A 25,535-nucleotide genomic window follows, 5' to 3' on the forward strand; every position below is an offset into this window, starting at 1 on the left:
TGATAAATTAGTCAAAATAAGTTGCTATTGTGAATCACTTTATCAAAATACAATCCGGCAACATTGGCGCGACTTGCACTGATGAGTTGTTCTGGATAGAACACCAGTGCAACGATGTTCTGGATAGCCCATACAAATGTTTCATCCAGTGCTAAAAGAAAACAGCCCTTTTATATGTAAGGATTTGGTATTTTTTTTTGTGATTTTGCCCTTCGGGAGTTGGCACCACTGTTTTCTACCCAATTTCAGACAGCTCACGCAGAAACGGCAATACTGGCAAGTGACAATTTTGTGCAGAGAAAATATATTACCACATGTTCTTGAAATAAATATATTTTTGCATGCTTTGGTATTGTTAAAATCTTTAAATCTGTTCAAATAAAGCAAATTAAAGTGAATTAAAAAATTTAAAAAGAAAATAAATATTTATTACGTGAGGAAAAATACGGCATGCTTGCAAATGACGTCGTCGTAATTAATGGTCGTCTGTTAAGTATGGAATGACGGAACATGAAATTATAAATAATAGTGTATTAATGCCATTGCGTGTTCGGGTTATTGAAAGTGCTAAATATGCGAATTTCTGTTGGAAAAAATATTAAGAAAATATTGAAAAAGCAGTTTTAACTTATCAAGTGAAAATGAATCCACAAGAGGAGCCCATTAAGAGGACCTACGCGAATCTCTTGGGTGGAGGTTCGTCAATATCTTCTCCATCAAATGTGGCAACTGAATCACAATCAACGCCTTCAAAAGATTGTTCGCTTACAAACAACACCAATAATGTAAAAATGATTAAAACCTCGAAAGCAGGGGGGGTTGTAAAGCCAGAGCAAACGAAAACATCCACGGAGGATTCAGGAGGAAGCAAGCGTTTAATTCGCACAATTAGACCCATAGATGTTAGAAAATTACAGCAGTCCGGTTTGGATCGTAAAATTGCCGAGGCATTGAGTAAACAGAAACAACAAAAAATCGTAATAACAAACAAAAAACCAAATCCGAATGTTTCCTCGAATGAAAAGAAACAATTTGCAATATTAAAAGAGCCACCAGTTGGAGGAGCACAAACATCTCCAAAGCCATTGCCAGTACTACCCACTAAACCGAAGACTGCATCAAATTCAGTTCCCAAGCAGGCACCAACACAGCTTTCGTATAGTGTAAAACCAACAAGCCGTACTTTGCCAGTGGTCATACCATCAACTTCGACGGCGCCGCTTCCAGTTGCACCAGGTAATTGTTGGAGTTGTTTTTCTTACTTTTTTTTGTATAAGCACACGCTTCCAGCTGCCAAAATTTATTTGTTTGAGTCACCATAATTCCTTGTGGTAAATTAAACATTAAACAGCCTGAACGCTGATGTGGCTGTGGTCTAAAGGTTAAAGTCGTTGTTCTGAAATCTGGGAGTCCGGGTTCAAATCCAGATTGGAATCATTTTATTTTTTTTTATTATTTATTTTTTTTTATATAATGAAAATGGGAAATTTCGTGTCCGTACTTGGGTGACACCGAGAAGTAGACTAGGTGAGTGCGTGATCCATGGACCCACATGAGTAGAGTTGGAGGAATGAGTGATGAAAAATTGTTCCGAAAGGGAAAACGTATCTTCATAACAAAAATTGTTTTTTTTATACCCTGCGCCACACTGTGGAACAGGGTATTATAAGTTAGTGCATATGTTTGCAACACCCAGAAGGAGACGAGATAGACACATGGTGTTTTTGGCAAAAATGCTCAGGGTGGGCTCCTGAGTCGATATAGCAATGTCCATCTGTCGGTCTGTCCGTGAACACATTTTTGTAATCAAAGTCTAGGTCGCAGTTTTAGTCCAATCGACTTCAAATTAGGCAATCGACTTCAAATTGGCTCAGAATAGAACCCTATTGATTTTGGTATATATCTCCCATATATAGCTTTCGCCCGATTTGCACTCATATGACCACAGAGGCCAAATTTTTAACTCCGATTTAGTTGAAATTTTGCATAGGGAGTAAAATTAGCATTGTAGCTATGCGTGCCAAATTTGGTTGAAATCAGATTTAGATATAGCTGCCATATATATGTTTTTCTGATTTCGACAAAAATGATCAAAATACCAACATTTTCCTTGTAAAATCGCCACTGCTTAGTCGAAAAGTTGTAAAAATTACTCTAATTTTCCCAAACTTCTAATACATGTATATCGCGAAGTTTCCTTAAAATTGCTTCAAATTAAAATGTTTCCCATATTTTTTTTTACTAACATCGTGTTCCACCCTAGTGCATTAGCCGACTTAAATTTTCAGTCTATAGATTTTGCAGAAGTCTATCAAATTCTGTCCAGATCGAGAGATATTTAAATGTATGTATTTGGGACAAACCTATATATATAGCCCCCAACACATTTGACGGATGTGATATGATATGGAAAATTTAGATCTACAAAGTGGTGCAGGGTATAATAAAGTCGGCCCCGCCCGACTTTAGACTTTCCTTACTTGTTTTTTCCTATGAAGATGCACTCTCCCCCATTTTCCGATATTCGGATTCGCATATCCTCAGAATTTAGTTTTCTCATAAAGAAAAAAATGAGACTATTGGACATATTAAATATCAAACCTAAAATTAGTATTGTGCATATTATTCAAAAACTAGGCCGCGTGCGGTATAGAGACCAGGTTCATTGGAAAGGCTTGAGCTCAGCTTTCATACCCACGAAAGTCTTCATTAAAAGTATTTGTGAAAAGCTCAAATTTGAAAATGCTTTTTCAACAAATTTTTACAACGGAGCCCATTTCATTTTTTTACAACTGAGCATTTTCAAAATTGCGCTTTTCACAAATACTTTTCTAATGAAGGCTTTCGTGGGTATAAAAGCTGAGCTCAAGCCCTTTCCAATGAACCTAGTCTGTATACCGCACGCGGCTTAGTTTTTGCACAGTGGGCCCGCTTTAAAAATTTGTTGAAAATTTTATGTTCCAATTTGCGCTTTTCACAAATACTTTTCTAATGAGGACTTTAGTGGGTATGAAAGCTGAACTCAAGCCCTTTCCAATGAACCTAGTCTCTATACCGTACACGGCTTAGGTTTTGAATAATAAGAAAAATACTAAAAATACAAAATTCGAAAAGTATTTTTGGTGGTTGTTTGTGTCTCGGCTAGGTTTTTGCCGCACATTTCAAATTCGAATTTATCTTCACACACATTTCGAGCTCCCTATTTGTTGTAGAACATTTTGGGATTTTAAATACATGACATGAACATAGAGAAAAACTAAGGGCAGCTCATAATATTGATTATAAGCCACTAAGAGCATTACGTCTTAGTTCAGTCAAAATAAATAAAAACCCCATAATAAGAATAAAATCTTTATTGTATCCTAGATCATTATAATGACACTGGTATACCATGGAGGTGCTCCAAAAAATTGCAATAATAGGTGAAGTGGGTTGTCAAGTGAAAGGTCTGTCCGAAGAAATTAAAATCAGACGTTTTAGATTATATTCATATCACAGCATTAGTCATATGGACATATCGAGCAAACGCGAATGGATTTTTTTTTTAAATTTGAATCAAAAATCACTTGCAAAAATATATTGTTTGAATTGGTAGTATTTCGTTTGAGCTTTCCTGTATTATCCAAAAAAATTATTCGAATACATATCTTTTGTTTGGTTTGGTAGAAATTTTAAGCCGATCTGGCGATGTCCTTTCCTTTGGTATTGTAATATGAAAATATTAAGCAGTTCCATAAAGCAGATATCATCCTAAAATTTGGTATACATACAAAAAAATGTTTTTCTGATTCAATCACGAAATTTATTGATCCAATTAATTTTTTAATTGAAATGTTCATAAAAACGTAACTATTTTCAATCACTTTCTCAACTGTCGTACGTAGTGTTTTGTTTTAAAAAATGTCTTCGTCTTCCGAGTTTGATTAAAAAGTTGTTTGTGTCAATTATTAATTTAATTAAAATTTAAAAATTCCAATCATTCATTTAATTGATTTTTTGTTTTGAGTTTGATTAAAAATTTATTAATTAATTTTTTAATTGAAAAAGTTTCAGCTTCAATCAACTTTTTAATTGGAAATATTTCGGTGACATTTTTTTCTGTGTAGATTCGATAGGCTTGATCTTTAAAATTTTCTGATATAATTCCTATACAAACCGATCTCCTGATTTGACTTTATGTGCGCATAGAAGGTGTTTCCGAAATTGGAAAAACCATGGACCAAAGATATCACAATGGACTGAATAGTCTAAGTGGGCCTGAAACTTGGAATCGGGATGCCACTTTAACCTAACCTTTATGGACCAAATATTTTTCGCATTATCCGATCGATGATTTTTATTTTCTCCACATCTCGATATCGCAGACTTGCTTGAAATTTTCAATCTCGCTTTACATCATAGCAAGGAGGTGTAGCGAATAGTTTTTATATAAACCCTATATAAACCGATCCTCCTAAGCCTAGAAAAACTGGCGATTTGTCGACGATCATAAAAGTAGAATTTTTTAATTAAAATTTGAGAAGAAGCGGATAGTCGACAATTGTAAATTTTGAAATCCTTTGGAGCCGATAAAAAGATAAGTCGATTTTTCAATAAACAAAGTTGTAGATTTTGCCAAGATTCTGGTGTCTTATCAGAATATAGATACCAGCCGACCGTTTTGAGAAGAAGACTTTTTGGAAAAGTGAAAAACTCGAAAAGTCTTCATTTCCATAAACAGATGACTTTTGAAAAATCGTCTCTACCAAAAAGTTTCGTTATCCAAATTCTGAAAAGTTTACATTTGATGACAATGAAGTTTTCATTGCAATCAGATTAATTTATATATATATATATATATATATATATAAGAGAATCCTCTATTATAGTGCAATAATGCTTATACATATCAAGGCTGGAAAATTACTCAGATATTCGCATGGGACCTATGTATCTATTTCTTCTACTAATTTTCGTTACGAAAAAAAAAAACTCCTTACTATCACAGTTCAGGTGATGGGTGTATGTAACGATAAACTATAGTAGCCATAGAAAATTGTCGTGTAACAAAAATAATACTCTCATCTTTTAAAATTGATGCTTCTTTTCTTATTGCTTCATTTAACCGATCTGCAAAAATATAAATATTTAGCCATTTGACAAGAATTCAAATTGACACCGAATAGCTCAGCTAGCTGAGATATTCGTTTCATTTGTCTTAATTTCCATAAACACAAGTTCGAATCCCAACAGAGCAAGTAAGGCTAAATTTGGAATTGTATTTATGACCAAACACAGCCAAACAAAAAAAAACCGGTACATATTTTATAAAACACTTTATTTGATTTTGTGTCTAAAAATAAGCCTATGCTTATCATGAACATATGCCACGTACCGAGTTTATGTTGTATGGCCGAATGTGCTAAGGCGCGCGCTGTCGGCATTGTCATTGTATGAACGTGAGTTCAAATTCCCGCATCGGTGTTTGATTTGTTGGTATAGAGTAAAAATGCTTGATAATCTAAACAGGTGTGTGTGTGTTTTTTTTTTCTTTTGTATATCGGCTAAATTTGTAATAGCATAATTTTAAAATGAAGTAATAAATTTATTTTTATATATTGAGATTTTCTTAACAGAAAATTAGAAAAAGCTAATTATACGCATGCACATTAAAACAATTCAATTAAGTTGATTTTTTAATTGTAAACCTATGGTTTTTTTAATTATTTATTATCTTTTTTTAATTTAATTTTTTAGGGCTATTATTATTTATTTGATTATAATATTCTCTATATTAATATTATTTTTCTTTAAACACCAAAAATATTAAAAATTAGTGGTGTGCACGTGACACGAAATTGTCGTGACTTACGCTGACGGCTACGGCGTGAGTGTGCGTGAGTAACGAATTTCGGAACAACACGCTCACGAAAATAATCCCGCTTACGAACAAAAAATGCCTACGAGTTGAATTCATTTATAATTTTAGTGACATCCTACTAGTTAATCATACTCATGTTTTTAGTCAGGTTCTATAGGTAAATTACTCATAAAATTATTCGTGAGTCACGAGGTTTTTCGTGAGTCACGACATTTTTCGTGAGTCACGATATTTTAAAGATTTTCGTGCGTGAGTCCTACCAAAAAATATCGTGCGTGAGTGTGCGTGAATAAGATTTCTCCGTCGTGAGTGTGCGTGAGCAAAACATTACTCACGTGCACACCTCTATTAAAAATTTTGAAAATCTCAATTAAAATTGAAAAAAAAAACAAAACAAAAATCATTCACATAAATTGGTTTTTTGAAAGGGATTATTTAATTTTTAAATGGCCTTTGAAATTTTTATTATAATTTCCTCGATGAAAGCAATTTCAATTAAAAATGTTTGAGACTAGTATTGAATTCCTAATACTTTCAAATATTTTTTATATTCATGCTTATTTAAATATAGTAATTTCCAATTCTTTTATTTAACCTCAGCTATGTACTTAGAAGTGCCCATATGTAATAGGTACTTTTAGTTAATGTGGTATCACAATGGACTGAATAGTCTAAGTGAGCCTGAATCTTAATCGGGCTGCCACTTTAACCTAACCTATGTACTTAGTTTTATCTATATGATTGTAGTCCTAATTATTTTTATTTTAAAGCAAATTTAATGTTTTTTTCTATATTGAGTATAGAATATGAAATAATAATATGGCCGTTTGGGCTTAGTTGTAAAATGAGTTAATAAAAAAAAAATTGATTGGATCAGTAAATTATTTTTGTATACACGAAAAAAAAAGAAAAATTTGACCAAATTCTTCAATATACATTTTAATTAAATTTTAAAAATATTTAATAAAAAATCGATGAGGATATTTTGTAAGCGGGCTATATACAATTATATTAAAAAACTGTGCGTATGGCTATCACGGTTGCCACAGTTGGTAGAATTCTTCCAAAAATGGTAGTTTTTTTTTACTGTTTGCTAGATTGGTAGAATTCCTGATGTTTTGGTAGATTTTGCAAGATATTCCTCTCCAACTAAGAGATACTTCACAAATTTTCTATAGAAGTAATTTTTTTTTACAAAATTTTCTATAGAAATAAAATGTTGACAAAGTTTTCTATAGAAATAAAATTTTGAGAGAATATTCTATAGAAATACAATTATGACAAAATTTTCTATAGAAATTTTTCCTTAGAATAGAGTAGTACATTGTAATTCGGTTAAGGGCTTTGAATTGCATAAATAAATAGAAATAAAATAAATAAATAAATAAAATTTTGATAAAATTTTCTATAAAATGTTGACAAAATCTTCTATCTTCTTCCAAAAATGGTAGATTTTTTTTACTGTTTGCTAGATTGGTAGAATTCCTGATGTTTTGGTAGATTTTGCAAGATATTCCTCTCCAACTAAGAGATACTTCACAAATTTTCTATAGAAGTAATTTTTTACAAAATTTTCTATAGAAATGAAATGTTGACAAAATTTTCTATAGAAATAAAATTTTGACAGAATTTTCTATAGAAATACAATTATGACAAAATTTTTCTATTTTTACATTGTACTTCGGTTAAGGGCTTTGAATTGCATAAATAAATGGAAATAAAAAGTAAATAAATAAAATTTTGATAAATCTTCAATAAAATTTTGATAACATTTTCTACAGAAATAAAAATTTTGTAAGAAAAGATTTTTTTGTTTGATAGATTTTTGGTAAAATTGTCTCCAAATTTTGGTGGATTATTTTTTGCTCGAGTGGCAACCGTGATGGCTATTCGTGAATGGAAACTTAAGTCACATGCCGGATTTCAACTGGATCGAATGGAAACTGCGTAACCAGGTGGCTTAGAAAGTCAAGTCTAGAGGTCGTTTCATCTATACAGCCACATACCAGGTGGCTTAGAAAGTCAAGTCTAGAGGTCGTTTCATCTATACAGCCACATACACAGAAAAAAAATATCACGGAAATTTTTCCAATTAAATTTTTAAGTGAGTTTTAAAAAATATTCAATTAAAAAATTAATTGATTTAATAAATTTTTTTTAATGAAACAAGAAAATATATTGTGTGAATTTTTAATTGGATCAATTAATTTTTTAATTGACTTTGGTGATTGATACTATCATTTCTGTGATTGAAGACATTTCATTTAAAAATTAATTGGATTAACTAATTTCGTGATTGAAGAGAAAAAATATTTTTTTTGTGTATATATATATCCGTTTTATGCGGATACCGACATCACGTGCAGAATTCCAATTTGATTGGAAGAGAAATTTGTCCCCATGAAGCTTAAGAATTGAAAATGTGAGGATATATGTAGGTTTCATAAATATGGATCGATGGACTATAATGTGCGATATATTTCGAATAATTCTTGGTTGGAGGCTAGGCTAAGGATGAACTCTGAGTTCATATGTATCAACCTATATAAATGACATATTTATTTTGAATCACTTTTACAAAACTAAATTAACTACTAAGAAATAATAGAAATATTATTGCATGTCATTACGGGCAAGAAGATGATTCCATCCTCTGTGCTTGGTATTTGTGTTATTAGTTTGAATTTGAAAATTTTCGCTTGTTGTTCGTTTTTTTTTCAGTCGTGACTACATCACCCAAACCAACATTAACAACAAAACCCATTGTACCACCTAAGATTACCATAACGGGACCAGAAGCATCAAATGTTAGCGACCACAATAAACAAGAAATTGTAAATCATAAAGAACATATGAAAGAATTTACTCCGGAACAACGCATGAAACATGTTAAAAGTTTGTTACATAAAAAAATCTTGCAAAGACAAAACTCTGGTGAGGAACGAAAATTTTATGCCCATCTCAGCATGCCTGCTAACGAAATGTCACCGCCTTCATCATTTATACAAACTCCAAAAATGCCCATACAATCATCTCAACAATATGGTTATAAGAATACTAATAAACAGAAATTATATATTCCAGATAAATCTGAGAGTTCCCAAACGGCACCAATTACGGGACCTGAAATTAGGATTAAACAGGATGGCCACTGCACACAGATGTCACCAAATAGGCCAAGAATTATAAATGGTAACAAACAATTTAGACAACAGCAGACAAATCAACAGCTACCCAATAATGAAGTAGTCTACAACAACAGCAAACAATATGTCCTACCACCAGTATCGTCCTCAAATTTTGGGCGGCAATCTCATCAAATGTTACCTTTAAAGAGTTTTAATCCAGCACCACAACAAACAAATCAATGGGATCAACAAATGTTGTACAAAAGACAATATGCTACTTATAATATGCCTGCAAATATATCAGGCAGGTCCAATTCATTTCCGAATATTGTAGGGGGTGCATATGATGTTGGAAGCTATGGTCAAAATTTCCCATATAATGACATGAATGATGACTATGGCAAACATTGGATGGTGCCCCAAGATGATTGGAAAGTTTCCAACAGCCTAAGTACTTCTTTAAATGTTGACCATAAAAATTGCATACAAACTTCAACTCCCAGCGTTACACCACATACTTATGCCATACAACGACCGATAAAAGGAGAATTTTCTGGTAGAGGGGTTTCAGAGACAAGACCATATACCATATCTAATTCCAATAGTTATTTTGTTCCAATACCATCACAAAATGTTTCGAATTCCCCCCAATTCGAAGTGGTCAAAGAGCAAGAGACTGCCACATCTTTGCCATATAACAAAACTACATTGATGAAACCTCAAATGAAACATTTACACCATCAAGAATATCCATTGGAGCAAAAGTATGATCCTCCATCACCAATTGTTAATGTCAGAAATATAGAAGGATTTGCCGAAACAACTCCCACCAATAAAGTGATCACTAAACCAAAAACCCCTCAAAAATCACCACAAGATATTGCACGAAAACTTGATTTTGAAAATGATGGAGATAAGGAAAAGCAAAAATCTCCTGGTGGTGGTGCTGGCGGCAGTAACAACACCAAAACAGATTGTTCCACTATACAAACGGTGCACAATTTGCTGTATCCTAATTTGCCCAGCAATAATATACCAAAAGCATCTGTTAAGCCAGTTCACACACCACCTTCTTTATCAAGACAGAGAATAGTTGTACCAGATGTGTCACCATTGAAAACACCATTTCCCACTGCCAATGTTCCACAGGAAACACCATTGCCCACAATTGATACATTCAAGAAGCCATATCCTTTGCCCGATACAAGTTACTATCATATGTTACAGCAGGATATGTCAACGATTGGTGCTTCATCAATTAGTAGTGGTGGAGAGGATTTAAACACAGCAGCAGCAGCTTATCGCGACCAACGTTCAAGTGATGAAAATTTCCACAACAATCCTAATACTCTACATACAATGCCGGATGAGAACGTGGTATGTGATAAAACTCCAGTTGTTCATGTGGCTCCAAATTCTTTGATTGTATTGGAAAATAAAGTTCTGTCACAGGATGAAATGATTGATTTAACAGCCTTACGTTTATCGACATCTAAAATTGATACTCCACAACGGTTTGCAAGACCACATAAACCCATACCTGAAGTGGTGATAAAACAGGAAAAGCTTGATGATTTAGCTACGCAATCGGAGAATAGTCAAACGAGTAATTTAGCTACACAAGCAAAAGCTAATAAAGAAAAAGACCAACAAACACAAAACCTAGGATTCACATTAACCTCTTCCAAACACAATAGAAAATATGTTATTAATGCATCCAAATTAAAATTACCTCCTGAGAAAATAGCAGATCTAGCTAAGAGAATTGCTGAAAGTACAGTAGCAAATAGGAATAATAATGGATCGAATGTTTCAATAGCAATTAGCTCTTCGCAACAACAACAGCAACAACCACAGCGAGATAATGGCAATATTATGGCAACAACACAGAGGTTAGCGAACTCCATCCCCAATCAGATCAATCAAAATCAAATTATTGGAAATTTTTTTGTTAATACATCTGCAACTCAAAAGATTCCAACTACGAATTTTACCAAGAAAGTTTTTCTAATTGTTAAAAAAGAACCATCATCATCCACTACAATATCATCCAATGCTAAAGAGATAGGCTCAATCAAACCCCCAACTGATTATAATCCTCTAATAAAGGTTGAAAAACCGGAAACGAAAATTAAAATAGAACCTTCCATGGAAAATGATCATAAATCTGCGGCGGTGCCTTTAAAATATTCACCAAATAAATACCGTAAACCTGCAGTTGAAATTATTGAAGATTCCGATGAGGATAATGCATCAGAGGAAGATTTTTCAGCAGTTGATTTTATAGCTTCTCTTAATCATAGCAATCCCATAACCGAAGAAACCCAATTGGAATTATCACCCGAAGAGTTAAATTTAAATGCCTCTTGTGCAATGAATTTCTCACCTTTACGTATACCATTTTCACCAAGAAAAGGAAAGCTCCCTCCATACTCACACAGATATTTACCCAACAATCCGGTATATAACAATGATGAGACTCTGGGTGAGAGTTCCATTGATATTGGTAAAATTGTTATGCTTAAACAAGAGAATAGTGTGGTTAGTATAGTTGAACCTAAAAATATAAGTTTGCAAAGTGACGATCATACAATTGGTGTGGACTCAGTTGTTACTGATTGTGATGGTACTACGAAATTATGTGAAACTCCGAACATATCTACAGAGAATTTCAGCCAGATTATTGGTTTAAAGGAAACTGACGAGAGAAGCAAGCAAACAAAGCCAGTGGATGATAAAGAACCAATGTCCAACGAGCTCAACTTAGACAATAATAAAATATCCCAGGATATTAGCATAAAGGAGATTCAAACTCTTAAGCCTTTATCTGAAGAAGCCTTGGACAAATCTGTCAACAATATCTTAGAAACGGTGCCAGATCCAGATGTAGGTGAATGTGATAAAGCATTTCAAAATATTCAACCTGTGGAACCCTCTACCAAACAAATTATTATAAAAGTGATATCACCTTCTAAGTTGTCACCTATGAAAAAAACGCAAATTATGGAACCAAACAAGGGCCAAGCAGATTTATCACAAAATATAGATAGATCCTTGGAAGAAGTAACAAGAAATGAGGAAAAATTAACATCTGAAGACATTGCCAAGCAATCAGACAAATGTCAAGATGTAGAAATTCCCACACCAACTATTGTTAATAGATCAGAAAAACTAATCAATTTAAAATCAATCTTAAAGGTTACAAGTTCTCCACAAGTTGATACAACTGAAAAAGATAACAATTATGTGAATATTCCTTTAGAGGATAGTATATCAATTCCTATGGAAGATAAATCTATGCCAATAGCGAATAATAACAGTATGCCGGCTACTAAGAAAAGAATTTCTCGTTTCAAAAAAGGAAAAATAAATTTAGTTCAACGCAACAAATCCGGTCCAAGTGTAAAGTCTGGAATAAATTCAAGTGAAGTTTCCAATATGACAGAAGATACAACAATTGAGTCACATAATTCAGATGGGGAAGCAGCTAAAGAGCTGCCGCAATATTCGGGCGTAACAATAGAAAGTCAACCAACCGATACAGAACCTTCAACACTACGCAAAGCCAATGAACTGCAGACTATGGAAAATACTTTATCCATATCCAAAGACCATACTGATCTAGTAAAAGAAACAAATTCCAAAGATACTTCTAAACTTTTAACATCAATCTCAGACGATAATACTAAAGGTGTTTTCGACAATACACAACATATGGCTGAAGATCCAGAACAGATAGTAACAAACCCAGTTGGGATTTCAAATTATGAAAATAATATGCATATGGCAATAAAGGAAACCACTGAACCACTGGTTATAACTATCCATCCAATAGAATCATCGGGAAACCCCATTGTTAGCAGAACGGAGACTTGTTTGGAATCCCATGATATTGTGGAAACTTCAATGAAAAATTCGTCTAATGATGATAGCATTCATATACAAAAGGGTAAATCTATATTGTTATCAGATACATTCCCTGAAACTCCAAAAGAATCATTATTAGCTTCTAAACCACAAAAAGATCAAGACCGTGAAGAAACTATTGAAAACTGTATGGGCCCCACACCCACGACCAGTGATGGTAGTAACATTTCCTCTCAATCAAATGCGTATAAATCTTTGTCAGAAATTCAAAAGGAAAATACATCAATTGATTCATTGCAAGAAATATGCATACAAAATGACCCCAATATGACGCAAATATTAAGTGAAGAACCTAAAGTGACCAAACGAAATGTTGCTTTAAAGTTAATTAATCCACCGAAAATGCCTAAACGTAAAACAATAAATAAAAATACTGAAGATACAATACACACACCTCCCATCACAATACCAAAAGAACTGCAACAAGCTTCTGTATCATTAGTGGATATTGTTAAAAATCCACCTACAGATCTTGCCACAAAACCACCACAAATACCATTTAAACGAAAGGCTGAACAAGTAACCAAAGTAGAATCTAAACTAGAAGAAATAAAAGGCATTAAAAATTTACTTCAACAAATTAAAAAAACCGATGTCATAGCAGCGGATCACAATTATTCTGGTAAAGATACGAGCAGCGCTAAAGATTCCGATGAGTTGGAGACAAGTACAAAAACCTTTAAAAACAAAAAAGATGGTGGTAAAGATTTGAAAACCCTAAGAAAATCGGAAGAGTCAAAGACAATTGAAAATCCAATTCAATCAAGTAGCCAAAGATCTCAAAAACATAAAGAGGTATTAAAAATAAGCAGTGACCAATATTCACCAAGCAATAATGAAGTTTTGCAGAAACCTTTACAAGCAACTAAGATCGTGGAAAATTCTGTAGATTTAGAGACAACTGGAAATTTAGTTAAATCATGTGATAAAATATCTCAAAAACATAAAGAGACCCTCAAAATATCCAGCAACCAATCTCCATTAATCAATGATGAAGTTTTGCAAAAACCTAAGATCTTGGAAGATAAGCAAATAAGAAGTAAAAAACGTAGAAAATCCGACGGAGATTTTGTTCCAAATCCAGCAGATACTATAAGTATTGGAAGGGAGAAAGATGTCTGTGAGAATATTGTAATTGAAAATGAAATGTCATATATTCCAAGTCCAATTAATCGAAGAAGATCTACTAGGCATGGTTTGTGTAGTAGTGCTATGGATTCCAATAAAACTGAAAGTGAAATTGAAACCAAGCCCTCTTCAAAAAGGCAACGAAAAATTCAGGCCCAAGAAATCTTTGATGATTCTAAAATCCCTGCAAAGGATAATGAAAATCAAAAGTCTTCATTAAGAACTCGCCGTTTATCAAAGTTTAATGAAATTCCCATTAGCAGTTCACCAACACCACTATCCGTTTTTGATACAATTAAAAGTACTGAAATTGCTACCCCAACAAAAGCAAACCTTCTTCTCATTAAACCCTGTGAGGTATTGCTGGAGCATATAAAACATACCGAAAAAGATCCTTCTTTATCTTCTAACTCAATGGATGTTGAAGACTCATGTCAAGATAGTACCGAACAGGGTATAGAAAAACCCCATACATCAAATCCCCGCAAACGTCTGCGAAAAACTTTGGATGATATAAAAAAATCACATAAAATTGACAGTGATTCAGATGGAGACCGAGATTTTGGGGAAGATGAAATTCCTTGCAATGAATTTCTAGGTTTCGTGGAATCCGACAAAAGGATGGAAAATACCAAGGATATTGTTAAAAAGGAAAAAAATTCTCCCATCAAAGTGTCGACCACAACAAAAGGGGGGACTTTGAAAAATTGGCTAACTACAGGAAAAGCTATTTCTCCAACGTCCAGTAGAGAAGGTCAAACGAAACGACTGCGCCATGATCGCAAGTCATATGCAATACGAGGGATACCCTTGAAAAAACGTTGGGATGCCTCACAGCAATCATGCTTCCGTGAAGAGACTGATATTACTGATGATGATTCACCAGTAAACGATGACCAAGACGAAGAATTACAAATGCCAGAGAAGACTATTGGAAACAAAAGAAATTTAAAATCTGTGATTGATAATAGTAATAAGGAATTAATAGAAATTAAGAGATTTAAGTTGGATGAGGAGGAGGAGGATAATGAAAAGTCGGAACTTATGAAACCAAAATCATTGTTGGCAATGAGCAAGGCTAAAATTTCAGAAACAGATTCTGATACACCAATTTGTGTTGGTAAGCGGTTAAAAAAACCAAGGCGGCGTTTAATATCCAATGATTTCGATGAGGAGGATCCAGTAACGAACAATGTTAAGAGAATAGAAGATAATGGTGAAATGACCAAAGTATTGAATAGCTTTGAACCACAATTAGAAAAGGACAACGAAACCCCAAAGAGTATCAAATCTGCCATGCAAACTGTAGATCCAGTGAAAGCTACAAAAGTGAAGGACAATTTAGGAAAAGAAGAAGCTCTTGTTGCGCCACCAAAGAAAAGAGGTCGTAAACCGGCAAATAAATCCCTTATTGCGGAACGTGAAGAAAAACCAATTGTGGTTGGTGTTGATGAGAAATCGGTTGTTGTTGGTCAACAAGATGATGACACGAAAGCAGCAACAGCTATAAAATCCAATAGTGATACAAAGAAAGAAATTTCATTGGAAACAAAGAACAATTTAGAAACCCCCATACCAATGGCCAAAGGAAAACGAGGCAGAAAAAGAAAAGTTGACACTGAGGAAAACAAGAATGAAAATGCAATAAATCCCAGTGAAACTTCTTCAAGTGCTGCAGCAATAGAAAAACCTATTAATTCTGAAAATATATTCAATCCCCGCCTACTTCTCATAACAAAACGAGAACAGCTTGAAACGGATGAGATTTTAACAGTGGCTGCAAGTGGTATAGGGCCAATACAATGTGCACTTTGTTTAAAACGTACAACCGAAAGCAAATGGATAACTCATTTAGCCGAACACTATGGAGTTGGCTGGAAACTGGGCAAAGAACATGAATTGGTTAGTACTTACTGATATACTTAGAGGGTCATTTACTTTTATTCTATCCCTCCTTTCTAGAATATTCATTATCGTCCTGCTGTAGTAAATGCCATTATGGCTTATATTAAAGATACCGGAATAAAAGGTTTAAATTGCCGTATGTGTAAGAAACTTTATCGATCAGCACTGGGGCTTATGATGCATATTGAGGGTTGTGGCATTGAGAGACAACGCATGGACTGTGAATTTTGTCATAAGAATTATTCATATTCTTCTTATCCTATTCATGTGAGATCGTGCCCTGAAAGAACGAAACTGTACAGAGCAAAAGATGAACACCTTAATGATGAAAACAATATCGAAGAAGTCGTGTTAAGCGTAACCGGCCGAGCCAAACGACATTCCACAATGAGGGCCGAAAGTAAACTTAAACAAATGGGTGCAGCTTTGACAAAAGAGAATGAAGAATGTCCAGATTTTAATCCTTTAGACCATATACGCTATAACGCCCCCCTAGGTGACGATGTTCGAGAGAAATGGTCCAGTGATATTACAAAATTTGCAAAGGCATTTTGTCCCAAGAAATTGTGTTCGTTCTCAAGTGATAAATTGGATGCATTGGAAGAGCACACTAAACAATGTCGTCATATATTGAAAGTTGGCTACTATTGTACGTATTGCAAACGTCGTTGCTTTGAAACAGAGAAAGAGGCTGTTGATCATGTTAATAGTGTCCATCGATCAAATGAAGATTTCGTTGCATCCGATTCTGATTGCAATATAAAAACCGATGATGAAGCCTCCTCCAATGATGAAGATGATGGTGTATCTGATGTGATCGATGATGATGGTCAATCTGAAAATACAAGTATTCAGAAGAGAAAATCTCCCAACAAATCACATCAAATTAGTGTGCGCAAAAAGAGTATGTAGACATGTTCAGATTTATCTTTTGTTTTTTTTTTTAGGGTAATCATATTAAATAAATGGTATTCAGTTTTTCAGATACGCAGCCGTGATGGTCCCAAAGATGTTGTTTTACAAAAATGGCATAATTTGTAAGTATGGAAATTTGATGATTTTTTCGAAAATTTTACTCGAATCCCGGAAGAATTACAAATATTTTACGATATCGTATTGTTTTATCGCATACATGTGGTGCCTGAAAGTATGCAAGTACCTATAAATTTTCTGTGATAGCTAAACTGACTGTGAACTGTCAACTTCAAAATGTAATTTTAAATGGATTGGGGATAAAATTAGATTTTATTTTTTATCAAAAGATTTCACGATTCTATTTTGACAAAATTTTCTGTAGAAATAAAATGTTGACAAACATTTTCTATAGGAATAACATTTTCAGAAAATTTTCTATAGAAATTAAATTTTTAAAAAAATGTTCTTTAGAAATAAAATTAAAAAAAATGTTCTTTAGAAATAAAATTTTGACAAAATTTTCTATAGAAATATAATGTTGACAAAAAAATTATATAGAAATAAAATTTGGATAAAATTTTCTATAGAAATAAAATGTTGACAAAATTTTCTATAGAAATGAAATGTTGACAAAATTTTCTATAGAATAAAATTTTGACAAAATTTTCTATAGAAATAAAATTCGGACAAAATTTTCTATAGAAATAAAATTTTGACAAAATTTTCGATAGAAATAAAATTTTGACAAAAATTTCTATAGAAATAAAATTTTAACAAAATTTTCTATAGAAATAAAAATTTTAACAAAAATTTCTATAGAAATAAAATTTTGACAAAATTTTCTATAGAAATAAAATTTTGTCAAAATTTTCTATAGAAATAAAATTTTGTCAAAATTTTCTATAGAAATAAAATTTTGACAAAATTTTCTATAGAAATAAAATTTTTACAAAAATTTCTATAGAAATAAAATTTTGACAAAATTTTCTATATAAATAAAATTTTGACAAAATTTTCTATAGAAATAAAATTTTGATAAAATTGTCTATAGAAATAAAATTTGGCAAAATTTTCTATAGAAATAAAATTTTGTCACAATTTTCTATAGAAATAAAATTTTGACAAAATTTTCTATAGAATTATAATTTTGACAAAAATTTCCTATAGAAATAAAATTTGGACAAAATTTTCTATAGAAATAAAATGTTGACAAAATTTTCTATAGAAATAAAATGTTGACAAAATTTTCTATAGAAATAAAGTTTTGACAAAATTTTCTATAGAAATAAAATTAAAAAAAAATGTTCTTTAGAAATAACATTTTGACAAAATTTTCTTTAGAAATAAAATTTTGACAAAATTTTCTTTAAAAAGAAAATTTTGACGAAATTTTCTATAGAAATAAAATTTTGACAAAATTTTATACAGACATAAAATTTTGACAAAGTTTTCTATAGAAATAAAATTTTGACAAAATTTTCGATAGAAATAAAATTTTTACAAAAATTTCTATAGAAATAAAATTTTGACAAAATTTTCTATAGAAATAAAATTTTGACAAAATTTTCTATAGAAATAAAATTTTGATAAAATTGTCTATAGAAATAAAATTTGGCAAAATTTTCTATAGAAATAAAATTTTGTCACAATTTTCTATAAAATAAAATTTTGACAAAATTTTCTATAGAAATATAATTTTGACAAAAATTTCCTATAGAAATAAAATTTATACAAAATTTTCTATAGAAATAAAATGTTGACAAAATTTTCTATAGAAATAAAATTTTGACAACATTTTCTATAGAAATATAATTTTGAAAAATAGAAATAAAAATTGGACAAAATTTTCTATAGAAATAAAATGTTGACAAAATTTTCTATAGAAATGAAATTTTGACAAAATTTTCTATAGAAATAAAATTTTGACGAAATTTTCTATAGAAAAAATACCACAAAAATATGACCGAAAACTTCAAAGAAAGATTTTTTAAATTTGGTTGATTTGTGGTGAAATTGTCTTCAAATTTTGTTAGATTAGTTGGCAACCGTGGTTGTTGTAAATTGTATTATTCATTTCTTTTCTTTAAGTTTTCTCTATATTGAATCAATTTATGGGGGTCATATTTTCTTTGCGCGATATTCTTCTCATTATTCTCAGCTATATAAGCTTATGTAACCACTTTGTTATTTTTTTTCTTTTTTAGTATACGTTCCAATTATTCATCTAAGATGTTATTTTGCGACTTCAAACCTCAGTATTCAATGCTGAAAACGCAATACAATGCCAAATATTTGCCGCGGCAAGAAGAGTCGATGAAATTTGCATTTAAAAAAAATGGTAAACTACACTCGAGTATAGGAGAACCTGAAGATAATATCGAATGGCGACAAATGAAACGATATCAAGCGATAAACGACAAAAGTAAAACGTCTTATTCTTTTATTTATACCAAAGACCCTAATTTGCTTCCTTATCATTTCAGCTGATGCATTTCTATTTGTTGGCTCTCCTGTAGTATGTTGTGCCTGGTTGCCTCTGCCTGCCCAAGTTGAAGAACAATACCTTTTAGTTGCACATCGAAAGGATATGTTTAAATTTACCAAATTTCTCAATCCGAAACATCATAAGACAAGTCTATTGCTGTTTAAAGTTAAACAACCAAAGCAACATGATGGCCCACAAATCCAGCTACATTATGCCATTGCTATTGAAGATGGTCCTGTGTACAATGTTTCGTTTTTACCTAGCGGTGGTTATAATCGTGAGGAAAATCGGTTGGGTGTAGTAGCTGTAGCATCTGTTGAAAGTAATGTTAAAGTTTACGCTTTACCCATTGAATTGGAAAATGCTGAACGAAATATGGATGATGTTCCTTTGATTAACATTACTCCAAGTTTTGAATTAAAATTGGATATTTTGGAGGAAAATCAAGCAGAAACTCATCAGCTAATGTGTCCGCAATGTTTGCAGATACAATGGTCAGAGGTATTATTATTTTTTATTTGAAATACTATATATCGTCAATCACTGACTCCAATTGAAAACAGAATTCAAATAGAAATTTAATTGATTTTGGTAATCTTTGTGATTGTATTTTCTTTTAATTTAAAAATGAATGGAATCTATTAATATTTCAATTGAAAATTTTTCAAATTCACCCAGCAAAAAAAAAAAATGAAATAACTATAAAAGCACTTCCAAAAATGTCCTCCCAAAGATGTTATTTATTTTAATTATGCAGGATGTTTTTTAAAATTTTTATAACTCGCTTTTTTCATACTTTTGATTGGTAATTTTTCACTTTTTTTGTTTAAAATAGTCTAAAAAACAGAATTAATAAAATGGTTCAAATTACTTAAATTTTGTCGAAAAAATGCTAAGTGCATTAGGAAAAATATTGCGAAGTTTTAAAAAAATTTGAAGCCAAATGCAAAGCGTTAGAATGCATTAAAAATCATGCAAAAAATTGTACAAATTTTATATTTCACATTACATTATCACAAACTTTTTTAATTCACATCTAAAACACTGATTTTGTATCACGCCTTAAGAAGTGATGCAAATTCAGTGCAACGGCTGTTGAAATGGTGTACATCCGTTCTATGACAAACCCATGTTAAATTCGTTGCTTGCTTCTGCGTCAATTTTCATTCCCAGCAAAAAATAGCTTCCAAAAAAGTAGTTTGGATCCCCAATTTGTGATCCGGAAGTAGTGCAAACTTGGATCTCCTCCAATGAATGTTTGGGCTTGTCATAGGGCCGAAGTATTTCATTTTTGGATCCTTTGCATTGCTTTAGAAGTTGTACCTTGGATGTTCATTTGGATGAAGAAATTAAAAAAAAAAAAAAATAAAAACAATTTTTTTCCAATTTCACTTTTTATTTTTATCAGTATTTTTTGGTACACTTTCATTTTCTTATTAACTAATTTTTACGTATTGAAAAACTTCTTCGCTTCCACCGGGGGTTGAACCTGGGTTGGCAAATGTTTGTGATATGAACCTATGACATTCTAACTACTTCCTGAGATGTTCTTTATTATTTTGAATGAAAAAATAAAAAACGCTGGTTCAAACCTCACCAGAGGAAAGTTTTTTATTAAATATTTTTCAAAAAAAAATATTTTTTTATGTTATACATCGTTTTTATTTGTTTGTTTTTTTTTTTTTGCGGCATATTGTTTTTCCATGTAAAACTCAACAAAAAATTAAAAAATAATCGTAATTTGCTAACCCTTCTCAATGGAAGTGATAAAGTCAAAAGCACAGGTTCAAATCCCAGCGGGGATGAATTTTTTATTATTACTTTTTTATTATTTTCTTTTTTGCGAAATATAATTGTCCAAAACTTCAATTTTCACTTAAAACGGCCTAACTCCGTACTTTTTAAGACTTTTCCTAAAGGATTGCATCGAAAGTGAAAAAAAAAATCGATAGGGGATCCCGGGATGCGCTTTGCAAAAATTGTGTGTGGACCTGTCCAAAAGGAATTCATCGGAAGTGGAAAAAACTTAATGGGGGATCCCGGGAAGCGCTTTAAAAAAATGTTTTTAGACTTGTCCAAAAGGACTGCATTGGAAATGGAAAAAAACTTGATGGGGGATTCCGGGATGCGCTTTAAAAGAAATGTTTGTGGAACACCTTCCAATTTTTTTTTGCTGGGATTTTATTTTGCATCATTTCCGGATCCAAAAAGAACATTTTCGCTACTTTTTCGGAGACGCTTTTTTGCTGGGTAATTATTGAAGAAATTGTATGCAAGGTTTCAAGAATGTATACATGTCTCTTACATTATTTCAATGTTTTAAATATATCTGGTTGAGTTTATAAAAATATCAAATTGGTATACTTTTCATTGAATTTACATTTACATTGAAATTTTCTTTAGTATTCGGGTCACCAGCACATTTTTGCCAGCTTTTCCAATGGTTTTATTGCAATATGGGATGTTACCAATGATTCGGAAGAAAATTTGAATCGTTTCGAAATGGATGGTGGTTCTATAAAATATGCTCCCATAAATTATTTCTATGTAGGAGAAAAGGGAATAAGGTGTAAGTTTATTGATACATTTATCAAATTCGATGAATCTCCATGAATTGTGTCTATTTTCAGATATCGCTTTGCATTACGATACTTCAGGGCCCAGATGGCTAGCTGTGAATTGTTTTTATCGTAGATTTGTTATTTACGATATACGAAATTTAATGGAACCCATACCACTAAAAGAAGATAGTGCAAAAAATGTTGTGCGTAACATGGACTGGTGTCCCATTTGGGAACCAGTAATGATAGCCTATTGCGATTCCATACCTAATAGTAAGTAAAATATTTAGGTTTAAGGATAACCACGGTGATAAAATGTTATTTTGCAATTTTTTGTTTGTTAGATGGCCGTTGTGTTCTTAATGTAAATCCAACAAATGTTATGTTCCAACAGCAAAAATTGGATAATTTTGTTAGTGCTGCGACGTGTATTCATTATACGCCATTAACTAATACCTGTATTGCTTCGGTGGATAATGGTGATATTGTGTTTATGGATACCAGAGAAATACACTATGAACATGTGGTTGGCAAAAAATTTGGAGAAAGACGAATACTTTCCTGCATGGATGTTAAACAATTAGATGGAAAACCAATTGAAAGATTTGATAATATTAAGAAGAAGAATGAAAGTAAACCCCTTGAAAATGAATGGTGTATGTATGATTACAATTACAAGGAGAAATATGGTTTGGTATTTCAATCGTTTATCAAGGTGAGCTACAGACATACTCATGTTAAATTGCAAAATAATTTGAAATAAATAATCATATAAAAATTCTTTTACAGCTGAGAGAATCTCTAAAGAATGCCTATTTTAACGATAATCGAAGAGCGCCTCTTAATATTGTGCCCTATATGCGTATAAATACTTTACGCTATAATTTGAATGAATGTGGTTCAAATCTAATAGCTGTTGGTTATGAAAATGGTTTCATACGTATTATCTATTTTGATAAAAAATCTCATTTCCGTAATTGGTAAATACATTCAATGTATATATATTTATGTACATATACATATAATAGTATAACTACATATGTTTCAGTTGTATGTAGGTAGATGTTAAGTAAATCATATTGATCGGGAATGATCTTTGTCTCACGTAAACAACTCTTATTTACTCGTCCTTAAACATAGATTTCATTTGTCTATAGTTAATTTTTATTATATATAGCGCATATTTACATTATAAAAATCTAATTATGAACCGAAGCTAATAGCCTTAGGTTCTTTGGATTTTTTTTAATTTAATATAACTTGTAATTATAAAGTTTTTAAATAATAATAATAATATTGAGACCTCTTCTTTTTTTAATTTTTTTTTAACTTTTTTCTTCACGTGAGATCTAGAACTAATCCCAAGATAGTATATAATTAATTTATTATTTTCCTTTTTAAGAACATATAAAAATTTCAAGTACTATGTATATTTTTTTAAAAATAGTTTTTATTTTGAATTTATGGATTAATAATATTATTTTTTTTAATGATTTTGTTTATTTATTGTACCACTCAATTATAGCTTAGATCTTTAAGTGTTTTTCTTGGATGAATTCCATTAAATGTTATGAAGTTCACTACAAAAAGCGAATAAACTAAGGTAAAAAAAACAGTAAAATATAAAATTTTTATACGCAAAAAAAAAATACATAAATAAATGGAATGTAAAATAAGCCCTAATTTAGTATTGTAATTCACACGTATGTATGTGATGGAGATTGGAACAAAAAAATGGTAAACATTAAGAATTCAGGCCTGAAATAAGTGTAATTAGCAAACGCAAGTACCCTCCAACGTAATTACATCAGACAACGATCCTGCCTGTTCTGGTTCTCACCGCAGCAGTGTACACCATACAACACACTTTCTTCACACCACACAAAAAGTTAGTCCTTCTGGCTCACACGTGAGAATACATTTTTTCGGACTTCTGCTCGAAAAATATTGTTACGAATTTATGTTAATTTAAATAAGTTTCCGTTAATTTCAAATTGTAACGATAACATTTCGTTATCACTTGTTAGAATTTCACAGGGTTGCCATGTTGGTCCGATCGGACCAAAATTGGTCCAAAGAATTATTAATTTTTTGGTTGAATTTGAAAAAAATTCTATAGAAATAAAATTTTGACAAAATTTTCTATAGAAATAAAATTTTGACAAAATTTTCTATAGAAATAAAATTTTGACAAAATTTTCTATATAAATAAAAATTTGACTAAATTTTCTATAGAAATATAATTTTGACAAAATTATATAGAAATAAAATTTTGACAAAATTTTCTATAGAAATAAAATTTTGACAAAATTTTCTATAGAAATAAAATTTTGACAAAATTTTCTATAGAAATAAAAGTTTGACAAAATTTTCTATAGAAATAAAATTTTGACAAAATTTTCTATAGAAATAAAAATTTGAGAAATTTTCTATTGAAATAAACTTTTGACAAAATTTTCTATAGAAATAAAATTTTGTCAAAATTTTGTATATAAATAAAATTTTGACAAAAATCTTCTATGGAAATAAAATTTTGACAAAATCTTCTATAGAAATAAAAATTTGACAAAATTTTCTATAGAAATACAATTTTGAAAAAAATTTCTATAGGAATTAAATTTTGACAAAATTTTCTATATAAATAAAAATTTGACAAAATTTTCTACAGAAATAAAATTTTGACAAAATTTTTTATACAAATAAAATTTTGACAAAATTTTTTATACAAATAAAATTTTTACAAAATCTATGGCAATAAAATTTTGGCAAAAATCTTCAATGGGAAAAAAATTTTGACAAAATTTTCTATAGAAATAAAAATTTGACAAATTTTCTATTGAAATAAACTTTTGACAATAATAAAATTTTGTCAAAATTTTCTATAGAAATAAAAATTGTCAAAATTTTCTATAGAAATAAAATTTTGTCAAAATTTTGTATGGAAATAAAGTTTTGACAAAATTTTCTATAGAAATAAAATTTTGACAAAATTTACTATAGAAATGAAATTTTGACTAAATTATCTATAGAAATAAAATTTTGTCAAAATTTTCTATAGAAATAAAATTTTGATGTTTTCTATAGAAATAATATTTTAACAAAATTTTCTATAGAAAAAAAATTTTGCAAAATAAGATTTTTTTTAGAAAATCTAGTCTTTAATTTGATATTATGTAAAATTACACCTTTTGGCTTCAAAAAGTGCATTTTAGTACTATTTCGTCAACATCATTTATCATCCCTTTGCCTCCAAACATAATAATTCCATGAACTAAAGTAAAGTTGAATTGGCTTTAGTTAAATAGAGGGTTTACTTTTTTTAGTGTATAAGAAAAAAAAATTTTTTCTGATTTTCGTATATCCATTAACTACTATGCTTTCAATTTTTGGTTTTTAACTAGTGAAAGACTCGCTTTAATGTTCAATACCAAATCCCAACCATTCTTAGCGTAAATGCCACACAGACATAAGGTAATAAATTTCGATGCAATTAACACTCTGGCAACACTTTTTACGTTTGGTTGGTTCTCTTCGCATCTCTCTTCTCTCAGCAGAGACACAAAATAGGTGCATTAAAAGCCGGTCAAACAAAAATTGACGACTTCAAACAAAAATATGTTAACATC

The 25,535-nt window shown here is 31.0% G+C and overlaps 1 protein-coding gene across 2 annotated transcripts; it reads left to right on the plus strand.

Moving 5' to 3' along the window:
* Positions 1-292: 292 nt before the first annotated feature.
* Positions 293-23,561, plus strand: LOC142233045 (uncharacterized). 2 transcript variants are annotated; one of them, XM_075303825.1, is made up of 11 exons: positions 293-1,236; positions 8,582-8,794; positions 8,945-15,945; positions 16,006-16,852; positions 16,925-16,985; positions 19,068-19,285; positions 19,347-19,849; positions 21,752-21,917; positions 21,979-22,182; positions 22,254-22,624; positions 22,699-23,561. In XM_075303825.1, exons 1-11 carry the CDS (start codon positions 642-644, stop codon positions 22,891-22,893), a joined length of 10,374 nt encoding a protein of 3,457 aa, XP_075159940.1. In that variant the 5' UTR covers positions 293-641; the 3' UTR covers positions 22,894-23,561. The 2 variants fall into 2 exon arrangements, with proteins under 2 accessions (XP_075159940.1, XP_075159939.1); XM_075303824.1 differs by having other exon boundaries at positions 8,582-15,945.
* The last annotated feature ends 1,974 nt before the right edge of the window (positions 23,562-25,535 follow it).

The sequence above is a fragment of the Haematobia irritans genome, chromosome 4, assembly GCF_050003625.1.
Source record: "Haematobia irritans isolate KBUSLIRL chromosome 4, ASM5000362v1, whole genome shotgun sequence".
NCBI lineage: Eukaryota > Metazoa > Arthropoda > Insecta > Diptera > Muscidae > Haematobia > Haematobia irritans.